Source organism: Schistocerca americana, chromosome 6 (genome assembly GCF_021461395.2).
Source record: "Schistocerca americana isolate TAMUIC-IGC-003095 chromosome 6, iqSchAmer2.1, whole genome shotgun sequence".
Classification (NCBI taxonomy): domain Eukaryota; kingdom Metazoa; phylum Arthropoda; class Insecta; order Orthoptera; family Acrididae; genus Schistocerca; species Schistocerca americana.
Window position 1 is genome coordinate 476,416,112 of NC_060124.1, and position 24,548 is coordinate 476,440,659.

At 42.8% G+C, this 24,548-nt stretch overlaps 1 protein-coding gene and 1 non-coding gene across 2 annotated transcripts in view; both read left to right on the forward strand.

Moving 5' to 3' along the window:
• Nucleotides 1-24,548, forward strand: part of LOC124619532 — a 546,912-nt gene that overhangs the window by 335,315 nt on the left and 187,049 nt on the right. The window contains exon 3 of the mRNA XM_047145993.1: nt 16,363-16,498. Within this exon, the coding sequence (XP_047001949.1) occupies nt 16,363-16,498 (136 nt within the window). The remainder of the gene's footprint in view (nt 1-16,362; nt 16,499-24,548) is intronic.
• On the forward strand, nt 8,668-8,741 carry Trnat-ugu. Its single transcript has one exon. It is a non-coding gene; the product is annotated as a tRNA-Thr (tRNA).

Sequence of the window (24,548 nt, forward strand, 5' to 3'; positions counted from 1 at the left end):
TTAAACGTAGATTCAATCTAACATTGAAGACACATGAAAACTTATCCAGATACCGTGCATCTTGTGCAAATCCGGTATTAATTCAAGGATTTTATGACTGTCTTGAGAACGTTATGAATGATTACAATTTGATGAATTCACCCAATCAGATATGGAATTGTGATGAAACAGGGTTGATGTTTGTCACAGCAGGGTCAAAAATTGTGACAAGCATAGGGAAAAAATACGTCTACAGACGAGTTTAAACTGAAAGAGGAACAACAACAACAATCCTTGACTGTGGCAATGCTGCTGGGCAGTCTGGTCCGATCATAATAATCTTTAAAGGAGTGCAGAATATTGCAGCATTAAAAGTTGGTGCCCACTGTGATTCCATCGTAGAAGTTACTCCAAAAGGTTGGGTAAACAGTGACGTCTTTTTGGAAATGGATGCAGCGTTTCATCAGATCACTTCAACCTGTCAAACGTGTTCTCTTGTTGATGGACTCTCATGGGTCACATTTGTCTCCAGAAAAACTGCAAATGGCTGAAGAAATGGGATCATTCTACTGACCTTTCCATCTAATACGACGCATCTACTGCAGCCCCTTGATATTAGTGTCTACAAATCACAGAAAAGTTCCTGGAAAGCTGAAATCGATTCGTATATGAGGAGGAATCCTGGAAAGGCTCAAAGTAGATATGATTTCCATGCACTCTTTAATCCATGTTATGACAAATCATTCTACCCTCAAATAATTAAATCACGTTTCAAGAAAGCAGGGATACACCCTTTTAACAGAGATAGAATTCCACCAGAAGCCCTGGCACCCTCTTCGGTTTCTGACAAACCAATTGCTGATGTTAACGTCAAGCCAGAGGAAGAGCAAATATTGTCCATTCCTGTATGTGAACCTTCTCCAGTAAGGAGCACTCGCAGAAAATCACAGTCTGCACAAGTTCATACCATATCGCCCACTACATGCAATGCTTATAGGCCTACTGAACCTGGCCTGTCTTCTAAAAGACCTCAGGGCAGGAATGGGGGAAGAAATGCCAACCCTCAAGACAAAACTACCTGTTCGGTGTGCAATTTGGACTATGAATATGACGTCCAGAATAAACTGGGTTGGAGTGGATACAGTGCTGTTTTCGTCTTCAATGGTATCACAACAAATGTGAGGTTCTAGGGGATGATTACGATGAAGATGTTTATGTGTGTTCAGTGTGTGCAGATTAATATTTTTGTTTGTGCAGTGAGATATCTGGTTTCTCTTTTTGTATTTGGACTTTTTATTGCTTATTTTTGTCTCTGTTTTGTCACTATTGAACATCGTTTCATTTTTTCATCTTTGTTGCTTTAGGTGTAATATTTTTCTGTATATTTTGAAATGTAGGCCTTTTTCATCAAGCTAATATTGCAACATTACAACAATGTAATGAATGACAATGGAATGTTAGCAAGTAACAGTTTTTTTTTTTTTTTACTCATGGAATTATGATACCACCCACGGAATTAGCATACCACTATCACGGATTTAGGAATCTAGTCACACATTTATGAGCCCCTGTCATTTAATTTATTTCTATTCTTTTTGTTGTATGTGTAAAAATTAGCGGGTCGGAGTGGCCGTGCGGTTCTACGCCCTACAGTCTGGAGCCGAGCGACCGCTACGGTCGCAAGTTCGAATCCTGCCTCGGGCATGGATGTGTGTGATGCCCTTAGGTTAGTCAGGTTTAATTAGTTCTAAGTTTTAGGCGACTGATGACCTCAGACGTTAAGTCGCATAGTGCTCAGAGCCATTTGAACCATCTTTTTTTTTTGGTAAAAATTAACAACTAGCAAAATAAAAAATGTTAGAGAACATTGAAACTGTCTACATGATATGTTATTTACATGATTTCTTATCATTTATAGACACTGAGCAACACAATATGAAAAATATTATGGAGTTAGGCACCTTTACCTAGTGACGCAGCCAGATCCGGTATCGCGTTGTCGTGCGTCTAGAGCGTCAGGGGGAGATGCGTCGTCGGGTTCCGGGACCGTGTGACGCGTCCTCTTACGCAGTTTAGGTGATGATTGTTTGCGTGTCCATCCCTCTGTCGGAAGACGGGAGGGAGTCGCGGCTGTCCGGGAAGAAGGCCGTCGCGGGGATGGCAAGCAACGTCACGTCCATACCTTCGGACGGGAGGGGATCGGCAGTCGTCGTTGGCAGAGGCATAGGAGTCACGTCACGTTGCGAGCGCGGCGCGTCTACCCCGGCGTTATCCGTGGTCCTCGATCGGACACTGGTACTTGGTTCGACTGACGACGGTCAGCGGGAGAAGAGCTGCTTAGGCGATCAGTAAATGTCGGCGTCGGAGGTGCCACGGTAGAGGTCGGCATTGGAGTGACGCGTCGCTGAAGACACTCAGACCCGAAGTGGCATTTTCTTCCACATCTGGAACAGGTCTTGTGCTGACCGTCGTATGTCGCGATAGCGTGGCACCAGTCTCAACAACGACCCACCAGAACTACAACCAAATTACAGTGAAGTTACACCTGATCAGATAGCTCACCAACTACTCATGAACGGAAAAACTAAAAGGAAGATCAGGAATGGCAAAATTAAAAGAAAATTGAATGAGGAGATTAGCTTTCTAGCTCGCCCGTTCTTCATTCAGGAGCTACAAGATGCCATCAACGATTTGAAAAACAATAAGGCCGCTGGCCTCGACGATCTGAGATCTGAGCAATTTAAACATTTTGGACCGGGAGTACAAGCATGGATCCTGGAGCTAATGAATAACTGTATCACAACAATGCAAATTCCTAAACAGTGGGGGAAAGCTCGGGTTATTGCGTTATTAAAACCAGGGAAAGACCCAGCTGAAGCTAAAAATTTCCGGCCTGTCTCACTGCTTTGTCATTTATGTAAAGTGCTGGAGCGAATGATCCTCAAACGCATAGCTGATTATGTGGACAAAGCCCTCATTAACGAACAAGCTGGATTTCGACCAGGAAAATCATGCTGTGGGCAAATCCTTAATCTCACACAGTACATCGAAGACGGCTATCAGAGAGGAGAAGTAACTGGGGTCGCATTCCTGGACCTCAGTGCTGCATATGACACAGTTAACCATAAGTTGCTTAATACAAACCACAAAAAATGCACGGAAGTATGTTTTTTAACACAAACCTACGTTTTTTTAAATGGAACCCTGTTACTTTTGTTAGCACATCTGAACATATCAACAAATACGCAATCAGTGCCGTTTGTTGCATTGTAAAATGTCAATTACATCCGGCGATATTGTAACCTAAAGTTGTTTCATATACTCTGGGGTTGTAGGCACATCACGGTACACATTCTCCTTTAACGTACCCCACAGAAAGAAGTCCAGAGGTGTAAGATCAGGAGAACGGGCTGGCCAATTTATGTGTCCTCCACGTCCTATGAAACGCCCGTCGAACATCCTGTCAAGGGTCAGCCTAGTGTTCATTGCGGAATGTGCAGGTGCACCATCATGCTGATACCACATACGTCGACGCGTTTCCAGTGGGACATTGTCGAGCAACGTTGGCAGATCATTCTGTAGAAACTCGATGTATGTTGCAGCTGTCTGAGCCCCTGCAATGATGTGATGACCAATGAGGTGGTCGCCAATGATTCGGCACCATACATTTACAGTCCACGGTCGCTGTCGCTCTACCTGTCTGAGACAGCGAGGATTGTCCACGGACCAGTAATGCATGTTCCGTAGATTCACTGCCCCGTGGTTTGTGAAACCCGCTTCATCGGTAAACAGGTAGAACTGCAACGCATTCTCTGTTAATGCCCATTGACAGAATTGCACTCGATGATTAAAGTCATCACCATGTAATTGCTGATGTAGCGACACATGAAGCGGGTGAAAGCGGTGACGATGCAGTATGCGCATGACACTACTTTGACTCAGTCCACCGGCTCTCGCAATGTCCCGTGTACTCATGTTTGGGTTCATGACAACAGCAGCTAACACACCAACAGCACCCGCTTCTCCTGTGACGGGCCTGTTACGGACCCGTTTGCGTGCTACGACCATACCTGTTGCATACAGTTGGCGGTAGATGTTTTGCAATGTGCGGCACGTTGGATGCTCTCTGTCCGGGTACCGTTCTGCATACACCCTGCAGGCTTCAGCTGCATTTCGTCGACACTCGCCATAGATGAGTGTCATCTCCGCCTTTTCAGAGTTCGAATACACGATGGTCACAGTTCCTACAACACTACACTATCACAGAAGTCTGGTAACACGGTGTAGTACAGTTGGTCTGCGTGCGGAGACGAATGCAGAATAGCAATAGCAGCAAGCGCTACATGCTGACACTGCGACAGCTAGACCAAACCACAACAGTGCGCTACATCCACACTCGTAAACACGGTCGTCATCGTAAACATGTCCGAGCCGATGCTGCTCGCCGACCTTGGCTCGTGTTTGTTACAACACCACACAACGTAACGACGGAGGTTTCAAGCGTCAACTTTAGGTTACAATAACTCCGGATGTAATCAACATTTTACAATGCAACAAACGGCACTGATTACGTATTTGTTTATATGTTCCGATGTGCTAAGAAAACTAAAGTGGTTCCATTTAAAAAAACGTAGGTTTGTGTTAGAAAACATACTTCCGTGCATTTTTGTATGGTTTGTATTAACCAATTACACTAGCCCCTTTCCTCACGTTCGATCTGTGGAATCGGTTCGTCAGTATTTGATGTGGTTTACAAAATATATCCAGCGGTAACGTTAGGTGACTCACCTTGTATATCACGCTGGCACACATGGAAACCTGTAGATTAGTTTCTTAAGCATCATTTTGTGTAGAACGTTAGCATAGAATTAGGTAACGGAGAATGTGCGTGTGAATTCTAAGGGTCGAAACTGCTGATGTCATCGGTCCCTAGACTTACAACTTATGCTAAGAACAACACACACACTCATACCCGAGGGAGGACTCGAACCTCCGGCAAGAGGGGCCGCACAATCCGTGACATGGCGGCCCTCCTCGCGGCAATTATACAATAGACACTAGCATAGTACCCAAGTAGTTAACCCAGAAGTTAATGTCACACATATAGCAAATAGCAGTAGTTAAGTAACACGAAATGCCCATAGTGGAAATAGAAATACACATCCTGTAGTAATAACAATCAGCTGCAGGAACTGTAAATATTAGACGTAGAATTATGACCCACTAATGTGTTGGGTAGTGAGTTGTCATGTATCATGTTTCTGAGATTGAATAAAGAATTTTTTTATAGTACAGAGGGCTCCGGAAAACAAAGCACTGCAGATAGAAGTCTTTATCTGACACTGTCTGTCACCACGACGACAGAGCATCGCATTCATGGCAGACAAGGTCTGTCTACACAGTAGCCAGCAGCACCTGCTACATTGGCGATCGTGACAATCAGCTGACAGCACTGAAAAACCAGTGATCTCGACTTGTCCACGGTCTGTTCGAGTGCGCACATCGTCTGTTTTTCCCGGATGGTGGTGGTGGGGGGGGGGAAGGTGGGGGAGGAGGAGAAGCGCAGCGGCAGGCTCTGGCCCCTTTAACGTCGATGCACTGTCGCGTCATTGGATGTCGTTTCCGGACCAGAGTTCCTATCGTCATTTGTTCCTCAAGACACCTCCTACATCCCGTTTAAGTTTGTCGGTGCAATTCTGAAACACCCTTGATATGAAAATTTAAACGCTTTCACTAGTATGTTCTTAGGGAAGCCAACAAACATGGCTTTTCGGAAGTCAATAAACACGGCCTCATTTAGGACTCTGCTGTGTAACAATCTCATGCCGCGACGGCGCAAGCTAGCTTCTACGCGATTGAAATTTTGGTGGATAATAATCCGGTATAAGTTTCCGTATGAGTCCCTGCGTGCGGATCGAGTTAAGCGCTCCCAGAACTGCGGTCTTTGCAAGTAAAGGGTAAATTTAATAGTCCGGCGGTTTCAAGTAACCGATACGCTTTTCCATCTCCCGTTCGTTCCAACACGGCGGACTCACACAGAGACACTGTGCGCACAGCGTATAAGCACAGAAATACGCCCTCTCCAGACCACGCATTCGCAGCGGTCGCCGCCGGACAGCCAGAGTGGTACAGCCATAAAGTCGGCGCTGTTTACGGTGCACCAGTGCCTGTGCTACGCGTAAGAGCCCGCTGAAGGGGGAGGGTTGGGGGAGAGGAGGATTTACGGGCCTCACTTGACAGTCGGTTATTGCGCGCCGCTTGCGATCCTGCGCTCTGTTTACGCCCGCTTGTGGCCCGCGGGCGATGATCATGTAGCCCGCAACGAGCATCGGTCGCCCCACTCCCTGGACGGCTGGCCCTGGACTGCGTTTCGGTGGCTTATCGTGGACGCGCGCCATCGGCTTCGCTCTGGCCTCGTATACCAAATGCGCCGTTGAGATGATAAGTTGTTTCTTGACGCGCGCTCCTGCGGAAATACACTCTGTTGTTTTCTGATGTTCTCTCAATAGCTATACGCTGCCGAGTAGCTTATTCTACAAGGCTTCAGTCTCTCCCTCTCTCTCTCTCTCTCTCTCTCTCTCTCTCACACACACACACACACACACATACACGCACACACACAGAAACACAGGCAAAGTCGTGTGCACAGAGGCAGGTCATCGACTCATCGACTTTCGTGCTTTGGAAGGCATACAGATCGAGGCATATAAAACTGTTTTTAGGAACGTCTGGAAAACTAGAAATCTGATTAAAAAGTGGTTGGAATCACAGTTGTTCGTCTCCAGCGGGGACATCCAGTGATACCAACGTGTGGGCCCTGCCGGTCAACTTTATCTTAAACAGGAAACACAACTTTATTATTGTCGATTCGGATCTACAGAAAAAAATTCGTTTTTAAGTAATTTTCGTATTTAATATTTTTTTTTGGATGCGTGATGGGTAAAAACCGTAGTAAAATAATAATATCTCAGAAATACACATCAAATTAGGATGGCATGAGGCAAAAAAGAACACCTACCGAGAAGGCCTTGAGCACCCAACGGTACCGACCGGCCGTCGTTTCATCCTCAGCCCTTAGGAGTCAACGGACGCAGATACTTACGGGCTTGTGGCAACCACATCACTCTCCCGGCCGTTGTCAGATTTCGTGAGCGGTAGGTTAGAAAGGCGATTATTCTAAAATGTACAATGATAAATCGTTTCTTTGCAGAATAAAAACCCTTGATTTTCCAGAATATAATAAACTGCAAAACATAAACGCGACAGGTCACGAAGGAATTATCGAAATTGGATGGAAATCGATGGATGTGGCGTACATATATAAACAGATGATTGCAATTTCACAAAAACTAAATGTTTATTCGAGAGAAAGAGCTCCACATATTGACCAAGTCAATAATGAAGTGGTCCACATTTGGCCCATATGTAAGCAGTTATTCGGCTCCTTAGGGATATAGTGCCAAGTTCCCAAATTCTGTCCAACTGAGGCGTCAGATCCCCACATTCTCGAACTGGTTGAGGCCGCTGCTGTAATGCTCCAAACGCTCTGAATTGGTGGAGGGGGGGGGGGGGGAGATCAGGTGACCATGCTGCCCAAGGAAGGTTTGCTGAGGAAGCAGAAGAAACTCTCGCCGTGTGCAGGCGGTCATTATCTAGCTGAAACAAACGTAGGATCCAACAATACACTACCAATAGCCGCTATTTAGGTTTTATTTTTAGGCTACCGGTTTTGACGTTACATTAAGTCATCTTCGAAACTGGTGGCCTAGAAATAAAACCTAAATAACGGGTATTGGAAGTTGACCAGCCGTAGTTCCACACTCCGGAGGATGGATCCACATTCATTAAACGGAGGATACTTTGCCATGAATTGCTACAAGATGGGGCATAGAATATCGTCAGGATTCCGATGTGCTGTAGAGTTGCTTCGGATACCAACCAAAGGGGTGCTCCTATGAAAAGAAGTGGCACCGCAGACTGGTTGTCAGGCCATAAGGCGGGTGAAACGTTGGTATTGTATTGCCGTCCAGGACATCTCCAGACAAGTTTTCGATGGTCATCAATCAATTCGAAGCAGCACCCATCACTGAAGGCGATTCTACTCCAATGAGAATCCAGACTGACGACTTGGTTCAAATGGCTCTGAGACTATGGGACTTAGCATCTGAGGTCATCAGTCCCCTAGAGCTTACAACTACTTAAATCTAACTAACCTAAGGACATCCCAAACATCCATGCCCAAGGCAGGATTCGAACGTACGACCGTAGCAGTCGTGCGGTTCCGCACTGAAGCGCCTAGAACCGCACGGCCACCCCGGGCGGCTACGTTCTGGAGAGTCAATTTGTTTTGCTATATGAAACCAGTTTCTCATTAAAGATTTTAGAGTAACTTCCTTTGTAACCTGCCGTGATTCTAATTTGATGTGTATTTCTTAAGGTATTGTCACTTTATATGTGAAGACAGTAACTGTTCTCGAAAGAACAGAATACTGTTGATGACAGTGCAGTTTTTCTCTGGAATAAATGATGACTAACTGAAACCCTCAGCTGCCGACAGGTGTTGTTGATATACCTCGATGTGGACAGTTGAAAATGTGTGCCCCGACCGGGATTCGAAACCGGGACCTCCTGCTTACATGGCAGACGCTCTATCCATCTGAGTCCCTGCAGTCGCGCTATTCATCTGTGTCCTCGGTGGCTCAGATGGATAGAGCGTCTGCCATGTAAGCAGGAGGTGCCGGGTTCGAGTCCCGGTCGGGGCACACATTTTCAACTGTCCACATCGAAGTATATCAACAAGACCTGTCGACAGCTGAGGGTTTCAGTTAGTCATTATTATCACTTTACTACGGTTGTTACCCTATTTTAATCTGTACCGCGACCTATCACGCTACGATCTCCCATCCGAATTCTCAATAAAAAATTGGGGTTCCTTTGCACGCTTTCAATGCTGACCCCCTTCCGCCCCCTCAATGTGGCGCTGAGGGGCAGACTTTGATGTCTGATGTCCCCAATTAAGACGAACAACTTTTATTACAACCCTTTTTTTTTAATGCGATTTGCAATTTTCCAGATATTTCAAAAACAGTTTTAAAGGCCTTACTCTCAGTATGTAACAAAATTGTCAATAGTAAAGTTTAATTACAACAGAAGGAGGAGGAGAACAGACACGCTGCAAGAGGACACTTTATCGTCCGAAATTAAGCACACTGAACGAAAATGCAGTCAGTTCGGTGAAGAATTCTCTACAGATTTTCCATATCGTGCTGAATTGCGAGGATGTTGATTCCCACATTTCACTCGCTGTTCATCTTGGGTGACGAAAGTGACAACAGCGTACTCATTATGCAGATGTAGAAGAAGTATAGGTGGCCGACAATCTCGTATGCCGTTGTAAGAAATTGTGTTTATCGATCAATGAGTCCCGAAATCTTCGGTGGATGGAGTTCAGTTATTACCTCGCAAACTGATGAAGGTCCGCAGCTGGTGGTATAGTGGATAGCGTTGCTGCCTCTGGATCACGGGGTCCCGGGTTCGATTCCCGGCCGGGTTGGGGATATTCTCTGTCCGGGGACTGGGTGTCCGTGTTATCCTTATCATCATCATCATTCGGGACAGTGGCTAGATTGAATGGTGTAAAAAATTGGACTGGGTAAAAATTGGGACTTTGTATGGGCGCTGATGACCGGGCAGTTGAGCGCCCCACAAACCAAGCATCATCATCATCGCAAACTGATGGAGACAGAGCTGCGTTCAGTAACAACAACAGTTACTGTTAGGTTTCAAACAGATTGTCATTTTCGATTCCGTTGCCTGTTGGTTAGTATCTTTTTTATGACCACTGGCTGCAAACGGTACACCACGCAGGATGATGTACCAACAAACAGCGCAACTTCAAACAAGTTATGATCATGTGCACGCCGCCACACAGTAGGTCCTTTCTGCTATTCCTCATGTCCCCTGATCGACCCAATATACCCAGCTGATTCCATGTAACTGACTGCTATATAACCTTCCCTAACATTACTTACGTAGCTGTGGGTGGTCACATGGCTGGTACCAGTTTTATAGCGCTCCAAAGCAGCCAGAGTTCTCTTTCACGGAGGTACCTAATATATAGCCCAACTACTTATAATTTGTAATGTTTTACTATCCTGTTACTTCTTCTCTTCACTCTTTTTCCATATGTTCCTCTTCGCACCGATCCTAACAAGAACCTGCTCATTTCTTATCAGTCCACTTAATTTTCAACACAGCCACACTTCCAGTCACGCTGCGCTCCAAACACACTGTCTCAGAAATTTCTTAATCAACTTAGGGCCGATGTTCAATACTAGTACGCTTCTCTTGCGAAGCAGACTTTTAAGTCACGGCAGCCAAAGCCTTTTAATATCATTTTGAAAAGATAAGACCGCCTCTGCTGTTAGTCCTTTGCTTATAGGAACGACCGGTTTCGCATTATTTTAGCTGCACCATCAGGTGGAATAAAATCATGTTCTGATCGAGGAAAGAAATGGGATAACCCAGCGTCCAGAATAAGCAAGTAGAGGACGTCATAAAATAACACAGGACGCTCTCATGATACCAGTAACAGTATCTGGTCAGCTAGCACGATCTACCCCATACCGAAATAGTGGTCAAAGCACAGGCCGTATATGACCACCTACGGGATAACGTGGAATATGAGCACCTAACGGTTCCTCATATGCCTCACACCAATTTGTGTACTAAGCATACTCGCTGTGCGCAAACGAAGGACCTTGAGCTGCTCAAATTACACATTTGTCGTAGAGGATCATGTGCGGTCTGTGCTTTCATCACTATTTCGGTGTATAGGGATCCCGTTAGCCTGCCAGATACTGTTAGTCATAGCATCACAGGAGCGTTCTATGTCTGGTAGTGTCTATAAATACTTATAGCTGAAGCGGTCTTACCTTTTCAAAACGCTTCTTTGGCCAGGAAAGCTCCCTTTACCTGTGCTACTCTGTTCTACATGTCTTCCTTGCGTTATCCGCCGTGTGTTGTTTTGCTTCAGAGGTAGTAGAATTGGTTCATATCATCTACATCATAGTTCTCAATTCTGATGCTAAAGTTACCGCCAACCTCATTTCAGCTGCTCCTCACTACTTTAGTCTTTTTAAGAATGCATACATCGACCGATAAAGACGAAAACGTTTATAAGATCACTTTCCTCTCGCGTTTGTCTGTCCGAGTGTTAAAAACCCTCTTTTGCAGGTCCTGGTGGACGTTTAAAGTTGAAATTTCTCCCACATTCTAAGTTGTACAGCCTCTCGGCGGTGTAAAAATGTTGAAGCTTCTAAGTTAGTGCATCAAAAGATACGGACACTCGTGTCACATATTTTGATACTCGCAAACTCACTCATCAAAACCTATAGAGTACTTCTCGTCGACGTAGAATCATGAAATTTGGCAAGAAGCAAAGCTTCAGAGTACAACTAAAGGGAAACGTCCGAAAATTGTTAATTTCTAATTGAATCACACGAAAAGAGATTCATTTGTTATCCGACAGTAAGGTGTCAGGCAAATCCAACACCTTCCATGAAAACCCTGACATGATAAGCAAATCCAGTAGTATGTCACATAGCTCCGAATAAATCGTGACATTAAATTAACCAAAGTAATACGAGTAACGAGTGAGCAAATGGAATACCACAGACTAATACAAGAATGCCCATATGCATGTCAAACCTTCCCACCGTGAGACAGACGCAGTTCTGAGGGGAGAAACGAGAACAGAAGCCGAGAGCAGAACCGTGTTAAGCTGGAAGGCAATACGATAAGGGACGGATGGACACCCACGTCGCCAGCTAACTGCTAGGACCACACCACCTGCAAGTTTTAGCGTGAGACTTTTTCGCGTCTCTGTTACGTCAAGACCACACCCCCGCCAATGTTAAAAGCTAGAGCCCTCCAGAAGAACAGTATAGATCTTACGATAACACAAAAAGGGCTATACCACCTGCAAGTTTTTAGCGTGAGACTTTTTCGCGTCTCCGTTAGGTTAGGACCACCCCCCAGCCCATGTTAAAAGATAGAGCCCTCCAGAAGAACAGTATAGATCTTACGATAACGCTAAAAGGACCACACCAGCTGCAAGTTTTGGCGTGAGACTTTTTCGCGACTCTGTTACATTGCAAACTTTAAAAACATTGCCCCACCACGAAAAGTGTAACGTTTCTCATTGGATAGACAGATATTTTGTAGGCGGAGCTTAAGGTTAACATTGAGACCCTGATTGGTCAGATGAAAACACAGCCAGATAGTTTTTTTAAAACCAACTTCGGTAAATTGTAGTAAGGAGAAGTTAGGGAGAGTTGCTTCCGAGAGGGCGAGCTGGATGGAGATGCGCGGCCGCCGCCCCCTAACGAACACCGACAAGGTAATGAACGCACGCGATGCCGCATTTTTGAGCGCGTAGGGCTTCACTCAGAACTGCAGAAGTCTCATCTGTTACATCCCCTTTACGTAATACTAGTGTAGATCGTCGATTAAAGCTCATGGTGTTCACATTTGCCACTTGAAGTAAAAAACTGAAACGCGATGATTTTTCTGTTATATAGTTATTGAGAAGCCACATCAGCCACTGTAATTTACGACAAGTTAGATAAGTAATTAAAGATAATTGAGGGTCACTATAGACCATTTTGATAATTTGCTTTTTTGTGAAACTTAATTAAAACCTAGATTATAGATGTGATATGGCATAGGTCATCCTTCCAGCCATTGTAGAACTTGGAAAACCATTCAGGGAATATTCGTTCACATTTTGTTGAACGCAGTTGGTTTTTACCATCCTGTATTAAAACATTTCCTTTTATCAATAGTGCAATTTATAAACAACGTTTTGTGAGTAGAATAAAATTTCCAATGGTAAACTTAACTGCTTTTTCGACGTTATTTTACCAGTTAACTAAAAATGGAAAAGCCTTCAACCCCTTCCATTAAATTTAGTTAGTGTTAAGATTCTTTTACAGGGAGTGCAGTGGAGCTGACGCTGAAATCATTAAGTATTTGGTAATATCATCGCTAGTCTCACTGAACTCTTCTGAATTCTACATTTTATGTGAGGTCTGGCGTCTCCTTACCAGCAACAGGTCCCAGGTTCAAACTAGTCAATTCCCTAAAAAACACGCTCAGAGCGTCGTTGCGCGAAAGTGGTAGTGAGACACGATATAGAACAAACAGGCACCACGCAGAATGTTTAGACGACTACAAATTTAAGATTAAAATATTTTTAAAAGCCTTGGAATTGGCGGGACCAATACCTTGCCCGTATCAGTGTCCATAATAGGCAATAATTGTTGAGATTTTTGATTCCTATAGTGAATGAAATGTCCATATAAAGAAATGAGATTGTATACGAAAGCCTCAGAGCGCAGGCACTACTCGCACATAGTCAATGTCTTCGCACTGAATTTGATACGTCACTTTCGTCCGTAGTTTTAGTCTGTGAGCAGTGACGATGCAAGTTTCCACATTAAGTGCAACGTTGGTTACGTGAATTAGTTCATGAGAGTGGGATGCGAGTCCGAAATTTATTACAAACAACTGGATAAAGCAAACACTGCAATGTCACATGTTATTACGGAAATAACTGTATCAGATACTGTGCTGTGTGTAGGGATCAAAGGCGTTACTCCTTGCATAAGAAGAGCAGAGATTATCATTACATTATTTCTGATTTTTGTTCTCTCTGTTGATGAAAATAATGTTAAGGACTCCGATTTTGTTCTTGCTCTGATAATAGCGAAGGAACTTGTAACTGTGAATATTACGTATTACAACTCGGTAGTAAAAGTTGTAGTTAAGGAATAAATAAAATAAATAAATGAGTGCTCATCTTTCGTAAATAACTAGGTGAGACTCGAACGTAAATATCACAATTTCTAGTCTTTCTAATTACTGTAGAAAGTTTCAGCTACACTCCGTCGACGTTGAGTTGGAGAGACGCTGGGGAGATCGGCGAACAAACTTGCAAAAAAAACACGTCCACTATCAATGGACTCAAGAGCACGCAACAAGAAATCTGCCACAGCTCTTTACCAACATATTGCCACACGACAAAACACGCACAAGACCAGTTTAGTTACAATGGACGTTCCAGTACACAATTTAAAAACTAGGAAATCGTGATAATCTGATTTATAAAACCATAAAATACCACATAAGTAACAATATAACACCACTCACGACTTGCCGACTATTGCATACAAAGCAGTACGAGGAGAGATCTATTATCGTCGGACGTATGGTCAGCATGTTGTCTGTCTCTCCTACCGTTGTTAAACCAGTTGATAAATGACGACGATGCCGCTGCTTCCTTATTCAACAGCTGCTCACAGGCTGAACGGACCCATATCAGAACTCCCTTCCTCATAAAAGTCTGAAGAGGTACGGGGAATGGAACCTGGGCCCTACCGCCTCAAATGCAATCACGCTAACGATTCGGCTACGGAGAAGTAAATATAAATAAATAAAATGAAAACAATAAATTGAAGCAATACAACTGCTATTTCCGGAGAAGTACTTTATCGGCTGCATGAATCTAGAAATAAAATTCTCCTCAGAATATAATGGAGAAGATCATCAATTAGAGAATGACAAATCGACGTGTAATAGAGAAAATAATGCATATTATGATAAATAGGTCGTCAAAAAGAATATTGAGCTGCATAAAACAATGAATATTATTTTACTTGTGTAACGTTCCAGAATCTAAAATAGCTTCATCTCGATCTTCTGTCGAAATCACAGCGCTTTGTTTTTTCTGCTGATTTGTCTTCTTAGGGTAATGCCGTTTAGTGCGTGGTGTACTCAAGATTCGGCAAATTTATACCTGTTTTATTTAACTTTGCGGCCGGATGCCCTTCGTGTTGTCATATAGTTATTTATGCAAGGGAGGGAAGTTGTTTTGCCACCTGTCCGTGTATTATGTAAACCTTGTTGTGTTTGTGATCGCATTTCAGCTGTTTGTATACAGAATTTTCTGAGGCGGAAATTGGAGACCAGACTAGTATCTGCCTAAACGAATGTGGGAAAGTACGTAACAAGGGAACCTCCCCATCGCACCCACCTCAGATTTAGTTATAAGTTGGCACAGTGGATAGGCCTTGAAAAACTGAACACAGATCAATCGAGTAAACAGGAAGAAGTTGTGTGGAACTATGAAAAAAATAAGCAAAATATACAAACTGAGTAGTCCATGCGCAAGATAGGCAAAATCAACGATAGGGTGAGCTCAGGAGCGCTGTGGTCCCGTGTTTAGCGTGAGCAGCTGCGGAACGAGTGGTCCTTGATTCAAGTCTTCCCTCGAGTGAAAAGTTTACATTCTTTATTTTCGCAAAGTTATGATCTGTCCGTTCGTTCATTGACGTCTCTGTTCACTGTAATAAGTTTAGTGTCTGTGTTTCGCGACCGCACCGCAAAACCGTGCGATTAGTGGACGAAAGGACGTGCCTCTCCAATGGGAACCGAAAACATTTGATCGCAAGGTCATAGGTCAACCGATTCCTCCACAGGAAAACACGTCTTATATATCCTATACGACACTGGTGACGGCATGCGCGTCACATGACAGGAATATGTTGTCGACCCACCAAACTTGTACACTTGGCGAATGGGTAAAATGATTCTTCTACCTTGCCCGATTTAGGTTTCCTTGTGGATGTGATAATCACTCCCAAAAAAGTGATGAAAACATAAGAGTTTGTCACATAAACTGCAACAAATGAATGCAACACTTTCACAGTCGCACAGGTTTCCCTGTGCTCTGTCAAAACATGTTTTTAACGTTTTCAAATTTTTCCGTGTGTAGACCGTCAAATCCTACATATGTCCAAGCAGATCTGAACTTGTCCTGGAATTTTGGAGAGCGAAGTTGATTATGTGTGAGTGCCTGAACTTTGATAATTGCCTGAAAATAAACAATTAAACTTTTCACTCGATGGAAGACTTGAACCAAGAACCTCTTGTTCCGCAGCTGCTCACGCTAAACACGGAGCTCACCATATCCTTGATTTTGCCTATCCTTCCCGTAGACTACACAGTTTGTATATTTTGCTTATTTTTTTCATAGTTCCACACAACTTCTTCCTGTTTTCTCGATTGATTTGTGTTCAGTTTTTCGAGGCCTATCCACTGTGCGAACTTATTACTAAATCTGAGGGGGGTGTGATGGGAAGGTTCCCTTGTAAGTACCGCCCGGAGGCTGGCCAAAACATCAGTTAACGGTTGCGAATTCCCCTACGCAGATTCGATCCGGGTCTGGCTCATACTTCTGGCTCGCTCACGAGCACGCTGCGCATTGCGCTATACGAGCGTGTCCAGTAAGTTACTGTTACATGTATGATGTTTTTGTTGTAGCGTAACGAGAGCGACGAGCGGCAGCTGATGCTTCGCGGGCTCAAGTTCGAGGCGTCCGGCATCTACACGTGCGAGGTGTCCACGATAGCGCCCATCTTCACCCGCAGCTCCGAGGAAGCGGAGGTCATCGTCATCCGTAAGTAGGAGCCGTGGCTGCCGGCGACTACACCTTGTAGCGAGCATATCCACATGGCTGTCAGCCTTCTGTTTATACGAGGGGCGTTCAGAAAGTAAGCTCCGATCGGTCGCGAAATGGGAACGACTATGAAAATCCGATAAAGCTTTGCACAGATGTGTTGGGTAGTGTCTCTAGTATAACCCCAGTTAGCATCACGTCGCTCTTCTCATTTCTGAGCTCGCAGTGAGTGCGTAAAGATGTCTAGAAAATAGTGTCTGCCGCCAAGTACGAGGGCCTGGTGAGAAATTTCGCCTGAAGCTATGCAGCTAACATTACATAACTGTCGTGCTGTTTCTTCTTCAAGACAATTCTCAGCCGCATTCTGCAGGGGCAATGAAGATGCTCCTGCATCGTTTTCAAATGGAAATGCGAGATTACCCACAATACAGTCCGCAATTGTCTCCCCCTGAGTTTCATCTCTGGTCACATGAACCGCTGTCTTTGAAGACAACATTTTGACACAGACAACGAGGTGTAGGCCAGCGTGGAGAATTGGCGGAAAGCACTGGCGGCTTATGATGAGGCTATTGAAAAGTTGGTACAACGCTATGACAAAAGTCTAAGTCAGAACGGCGACTACGTAGAGAAGTAGCTGAAAGGTGTAGCTAATTGTTACAAGTAAAACGTTTCTGATGTTCACTGTGGTTTCAATTTGGCAATCAATCGGAGCTTACTTTCTGAACAGGCCTCGTACTTCTTATCCCCGTTTTAAGTTTACTGTCCTCCTATGGTGATGATGTGCTCGTAGCGGTACGGTAGTCAGCTCTTCAGCCTAACAGAATTACCAGATAGGATTAATCTGTAATGTAAACAAAAAATAATACTCTTCCGGATTAAATCGTGAAGATAACAAAGAGAGAATCATTAAATTACGGAAAGCTTATAGAATTACATGTAACAGGTAGAATAAAAACTCAATAAGTCGTAATACAAAATTAAAACATTACAGCACAGTATGCGGCAGGGCGGGGTTGGTGCGCTGCGTTGTGATTTAATTATTGAAGTCCATCTGCCTCAGTATAGCGTCCATTCACTGCCCGTTGTTCTGCATTCGTAGGTACTATGTAGACGATGAGAAAAGCAGCGTTGAAGAAATTCACCGTCCGTACTTACGATTACGAAGTCCGCGTAACTCAAGTAACAAGATAAACCTGTAAATCTCTATTAATAACAGGCAAAGTTGGTGCTTCCTCCCTTCATTGAAAATGTTTGTTTGGAGATACTGATGTTCTATTACGGTCCTTTTAATTTCTGGTGTCACCAAGCCCACATTTACGTTGGTAGTATATCTATTACTAGTTCGTGAAGCTTGTATCACACGTAAGACAGCCAGAAGTGTGGTACGTACAACCCGAAATATTACGAGATTCACTCAGGCAATACTCTGTTACAAAACTAGTTCACATTCGGTCCTTTTCAGTGGATTCTTCGAAAAGAAGATGCTCGCCAAAATGTTCTGTACATGCATATGGAATACGCCACGCAGAATTATACACAAAGGCCGACAGTTTCGCACGCGTTTTTTTCTGCAACTAACATACCAAAACCTCTCAAAACTTCACAGAAATGTCCGTAATTGCATCTGCTAGCACGGTGATATAAACCGAGCATGATTTAACCGACCTTTCTTTAGAGATAATTTTTTCGGACACATTTAACATGACTTCTTGTCCGACAGCGACTCCACGACTGACTAAATGCCGTCGCTCACAGAACATGTAACTCATTCAATTACGGGGGAAAGACTCTTCGCTCATTGGTTGATCAAAACGATCATCTAGTCAGATTAACCTTTCATGATCAATTTCTTGCGCAAACCGCTTTACTCCAATCAGCATTCGCAGATGCATCTACGTCATTTCATATTGCAAAAATTCACAAAATATTCCACAAAACCAAACCAAACGAAAATTAAAAGAAAACTATGCTTGAAATATACTTTAGAACTAAGTATCCTCTTACTATCTTTCTGGCTGCCTTATTACAAAACCAAACGCTCCTAGACATACGCCATCCATCAATTAGGGGGATTCACCGTTTTCAGGACATCCTGGTTACATAACACTTGCTAGTTACCTAAGTTTTCCCTGTACAATTTCCAGCTAGTATGGAAATGTCTATCACGCCCTAACATTATGCTAGACGTCGTAACAATAGAATCACGGTAGTTATTCTGGACAGCGTAGGAATCCAAGGTGACTGATGATGTTTCAAATCTTTACATCACAAGTATAATAGTGGATTATGTTACGGCCAGTACTATAAATATACAGTATTTTTAAGTTAGTAATTCAAGTTTCTCGTCATGTATTCAATAAATTTTAATTCCATTTGTTACAAATGACATGTGGAAACGATTATGGGAGTGGAGCTTCCTCTATTTAAGCGCACCATATACCACATCGTTGCTTCTCAACAAGCTGACATTCTCTGGAGACTTCTGCAGTTCCTTCTCCGTGGATTTGTCTTCAAACATCAACTTTGGATGCAGCATTGGCCTGAAAACAGTCACAAATAAATATGATTTGTGCAAAGCAGACAGTTTTTCTGTGAAATTTATCACTGTTTTCACAATATGTTTTCGAAAATATCCAGTGTCTTTAGCCTGTTTATCAAAGAGTTTCAGTGTCTATTCTTCTAATACGATCTGCTGTCGTGATAAGAGATAGTAAGTCACGAATCGCCGGTTGGATGTACTTAACTATGATGACTGCTTGCGAGACGTTTCGGATGCGAGCATATTCTATGTGTAGTTTTTCTGTTTGCCTGCCTCACACGTTTCATTGTGGTTCACACTTGAACTGTGTTAGCACTGACGTTCGGGCTGATCCCACACGTGTTATACTGGGGGGAGGGGGGGGGCGGGGGCGGATTTGGGAATCTCTCCGTCCACTGGAGTAAGCAGCAAACAGGAGACTTCGCAGACATCTGTGGCATGTGTGGATGAGCGATGTCCTTTTGAAAAATGGCGGGGTGGTAGTGTCGCATGGTAGGCTATACTGAAAGATGCAAGATGTCCGTTCCCTTAATCACTACGAGCCGTAACTTGAAGTCATATCCGTTGGTTTCGTGAAGTCATACCCGATGACGCACGGAAAAACACCATTATGCCTCGTCAAAACGGTGGAAGAATGCGTTCTCTCCAGAGGGCGTCGCCACTCCCGCCGACAATGATCATCCAGTGTAGTCCAGAACCGTCATTTGTCACTGAACACATTGGCATTTATTGGAATTCCACGCTTTCGTGTCACGGCACTACTTCAAATGTAGACTTTTGCGTTATAGTTACAGAGGGCAAAAGTTAAAGACGAATCAAACACAAGTAATTGAGGACGTTGGCTTTAAGGGCTAGTCTGAGATTTATCCGTAACGGATACAATAAAAAATACTTATTGACTTCCTAAATTTTGATTCGCTAAAACTAAAACTCTCCCTCTCTCATCATAGGGTGAGGTTTGAGAGAGAGAAATTAGAGTTTTACAGATGTCAACAAATGAGAATATGGATTTTCTTGAATTACAGCGCCAACTACCATGAATCAAAACAAAATGTTTAATACTAAATGTACGTAGTTTTTTATGTAGAATCTGATTCTACAGTAAAAAATGAGGTTCCCATTTTAAATTTTAAAGTTGCCTCCCGCCCCGTCCCCAGGGGTTTGGGGTGGCGGGCTAATTTTAGCACCAGCAGATCTCCCCTCGAAAATAATCAACTTTGGACTCTACGCATTTTTTCGTGTGAAGCTTATTTTTCGAGTTATTCTGGTTTGCCAGCTTAATAGATGACGTCGTTAAAAGCAATAAACATTTTTTCAAAATTTTTAAATATAAGATAACGACTGGATTACAATATTTTGAAAAGGTGGCCATAAGGACACCGTCTTTTTGGTATTACTAGTGTTAAATATATGACGTAAAACTTGTGAAACCTTGCTGAAACCTTGCTGAAGACGCCAAATCGTAATGATTTTGCTTTTATTACTTTCGATTATTCACCAATAGCCTAATGAAAAAGATGAAACCGAAACTAGGTGTGTACTGTGTTGATGAATTGCAGCACCGTTTAAAAAATTTAGTTTCTCACGCACTTGCTAAACTATGAGTCGTACAATGTTGCAATTTTGCTGGTGCATTTGCTAGTTTATATGGATATGGACTGCAAAACACGTTGTGGATAGACTTCATAGTAAAGAAGTAATAAATTAAAACTATTCTACTTTTGATATTTCGACGGAGGTGTCAGAGAGAAAATGTTTCGAACTAGTTGGAAATTATGTGTAAAGTATGTTGGAAGTCGCTAAGTGCTCTCATTCTCAAATACTGCATAACATAGTCTCGGTAATTTGGAAGTCGCAAGTTATGCTTCCTCAAAAAGTATACGTAGATTCTAACTTTAATACGTGGCTCTCTGTGTTAAACCTTTAACTTAAGATAATACCTCTTAATGAGTAGAAAACGACAGCACCTCAGATATTTAATTCGGTCAATAACCATATAAAATACTGAAGAGCAAATATTTTTGTGGGATCTAAAATTTAAAAACCTCTCTCACACCGGCCTGATTTAGCTTCACTGATCAGGTTAGTAAAAAACATGCGTATATTAAGGGAATTTTCATTCACAAAGCAGGCTTATCTCATTCACACAGTTCAATACTGTTCTCTCCTGATTAAATCGAGCTTAACTTAAATTCCTTAAGGCAGTGAAGCAATTTCGAAGTCTCGGTGCGACGAAAATTGTCAGTCGATCTCCTGAAAACATTTGTAATAATTATTAACTTTCGGTGATCACATGGGGAAGACAAGAGATCTGCTGGTAGACCGTGTTAGCCCTTTTATTGAAAGTAATAAACTGGGTATCTTGACCGTACAAAACGGGAGGTTCGTCCAGCGTAAATCAGACGTTCCCCACTGATCCAATGGAGCACAGCGTAGTAAGCAGACACTGTCAATAATAATCTGTTACATAATACGCGAACACACTTACTTTAGTTTAGTTCATGTATTAAATTCCTTCTCATACAGAATCTCATCAAGATGGCGACTAGCTCAACAATACATACATATACATCTTCGTTCTTTCACGGCTAATCGGCAAGATCTGAATCATTATTTTCATAAGAGAAAACATAGATAGCAAAGAAGCTATTCCATGGAGTAAATGCACACTCCAAGGAATAATAGGGCTTGAAACTACTTTGCATTGATAATCACCGTATATTAAAGTTTAGGAATCGGTAAGATAAGAAGAGATATTTCGAGATATGTACTATGTTATATAATTTATAAAATTTCTGAAAATATCGCGGAGAGACCGCTGCAAGAGACATTACAACGGGTTCTGCATCAGGACAAACACAAGCTCATACATTATTGTCTGTTAAGCGTTGTCTAGCTAAGTACAGCTACCAATGTTAGACCACTATCTTATTCTCCTGACCTAGCACCATGTGAATAATCTATTCCTCGAGGGCAACTCTGCGTTAAAAGGAACAAGATTTCAGTCCGCTGAAGCAGTGAAAGAAAAATCGGGACACTTCGTCTAGGGACGCAGAGAGGAAGACATGTAGAACTTTTTTTTCGTCAATTCAGATTTCTCATGGAACGTTGTAGAGGTAGAGGAGAAGAGTATATTGACGGTGACTAAATTTATATGCTTTTTAAAGAAAATGTTTTACAGCAATGGTCCCTTTATTTAACAGCCGCACCTCGTGGAGTAGGTGTGCGCTCTCAAAATAGCAATGCAATCATTCTGAGCTCCGCAAAACCACAGGACGGTCACCGTTTCATCTGCCAGCGGGACATCCCACAGAGCACTGCACTGTGACCCAGACAGGGGATGGTATTCCCTGGCGGACAGCGGTATGGGCAGTAACTCAACTCCGCGTTCATGAAATGCTTCGCCGAATGCCGGCAGGAGGGACGCCGCTGTTCGCTACTTGCATTCAGTGACTCAGCCGGTATGGCCGTGTAGACAGAGCGGCACGGGAGCTATTGCCATGTGCGTGTACAGGCATACCTTCCTGCAGAACACTCCGACTATACGGCAAACGGACTAGGACTGGGCGAAGTGTACATAGGAATGAAACATGTATAGTTCACATCTAAAAATGCACTTTAAAGTATCTCAGCAGTTATATTTTAATATTCCTGTGATCTGATCCCGGAAGGCGGATTCCATATCCCAGTATCAGCTGCAGGTTGACTAGCGGCTTCCGCAGGTGAAAAAATATTTGTTTTCGTATTTCGCGTTGTTATTGACGGAATTCAAAAATTTAAAATGCTTTCCTAACATACTCACCAATAGACACAGTCATAAGTTTAATGTTTAACCCAACGAGAAAAGTACTATACTTAGAAATTACGTGTTTGTGTTCAGGCAGCGTAACTGACAGCTCGCAAATGCCCGGACTTCATTCGTCCAGTATTCGAGTGTGGGAGCACTTAGCCGCTTCCAAGAAACTTCACAGATAATTTCAAACCTTCACTAGACTCTTTCTCACCAACATCTCGCATAAAATGATGAAAGAAAAAAGGTTTATCGCTTACTACATTTTCGCTGTTCATTCAGTAAAACTTTATTATCAGATATCCTTTTCTTTATTGCTGTTTTATTAACGATTCTGTTCGCAAGACAGTGAGACGTGGTTACTTAGGGAAAGACAGATTTCGGTGTGGAAGGGGCATTACTCAGTTACCGTTGGTTGCTCAGTTTGTTTGTTTAAATCACGTACACTTTATTTGGAACCAATTGCATACAAGGTTGACAGTAAGAACAATTATCATATTTGACTATTAAGACACAATTTGTAATAAAAAATTTCTTAAACATGTTGCACCCAGGGATGAAGTCCTTATTGACCAGAAATTCAAATTATATAGTGGATGAAGGCCTGGACAGAAAATTCTTAAGAACAGTTGCATTCACGTCTGAAAGCCATCTTGACAAGAAATCAAAATTATTTGTCGGCTGAAGGTCCCAATGGTAATAATTCAAAAACAATTTGATGACTGAAGGCCTAGATAGCAAATCCTTACTAAAATATTTAAAAAACGACAATCATATTAAGAGATAATACCTAATTACAAATCCTTAAGACAAATTGTATTCATGGCTGAAGGCGTTATTGACAAGAAATTCAAATTATTTGTTGGCAGAAAGCCCCAATAGTTAAAAAAAAAGAATATTATTATCGTCGAAATAGTCATCATAGGGAAGTATATGTGTGAAATTGTTTTCTTCTCAGCCTGCTACGGCTTCTAGCTTCATAAAAGTAAAGGATGGTGCTACACGCTTCTGTCATCCGCATAACGTGACTTTCTGATCAGAATATGATTACTCACTGCTTCTATTTTTCAGTATTTACTGGCTATCAAACATCAGTGCAGTACAAATCGCCGCATGCCTATGCCCGAAAAATATTTTTCATCAAGAAAGTAAACGACGCTTGAAATTAATTGCGTTCCGCGCGACGTTGACCAACAGCAGTACAAAGGCTCCAGATGTTAGCGAATTTGAATAGTTAACTTCACTGGAGGAACAGATATTTAAAGGACTGTATTATGGTTCAGATCTGTTCAACATATGTAGAGAAGCACTTGAAGGGCTTATTTCAATAGTGGTAAAGTCTATTTTTGTTCATTTTGAGATACAGAGTCCTAAAGTAAAATGAGCGCTGAAAAATCTGCAGTTGAGATACCAGAAATATTCAATCATATGGCTTCTTGCTAGAGATGAACCTTTCTTTCTGTTAGTGTGGATCATTAATTTCAGAAGCATTATAGACAGAAAAGTGGAGGTAATGGACTTGTACCACTATTGAAATAAGCCCTTCTCTTACCATCAACAATTAACACACGCAAAAGGAAACATACATATTCGCCCTTTAACGTACGAGACGCGCGGTCCCCGACCTACAACAGCTTTTTCACAGCTGTTCTCCCTCTGATTGTGGGGAGTGCCCGTTAGCCACCCTTGGCGGGTGGCGCCCGGGCCATTGTCCGTCAGGT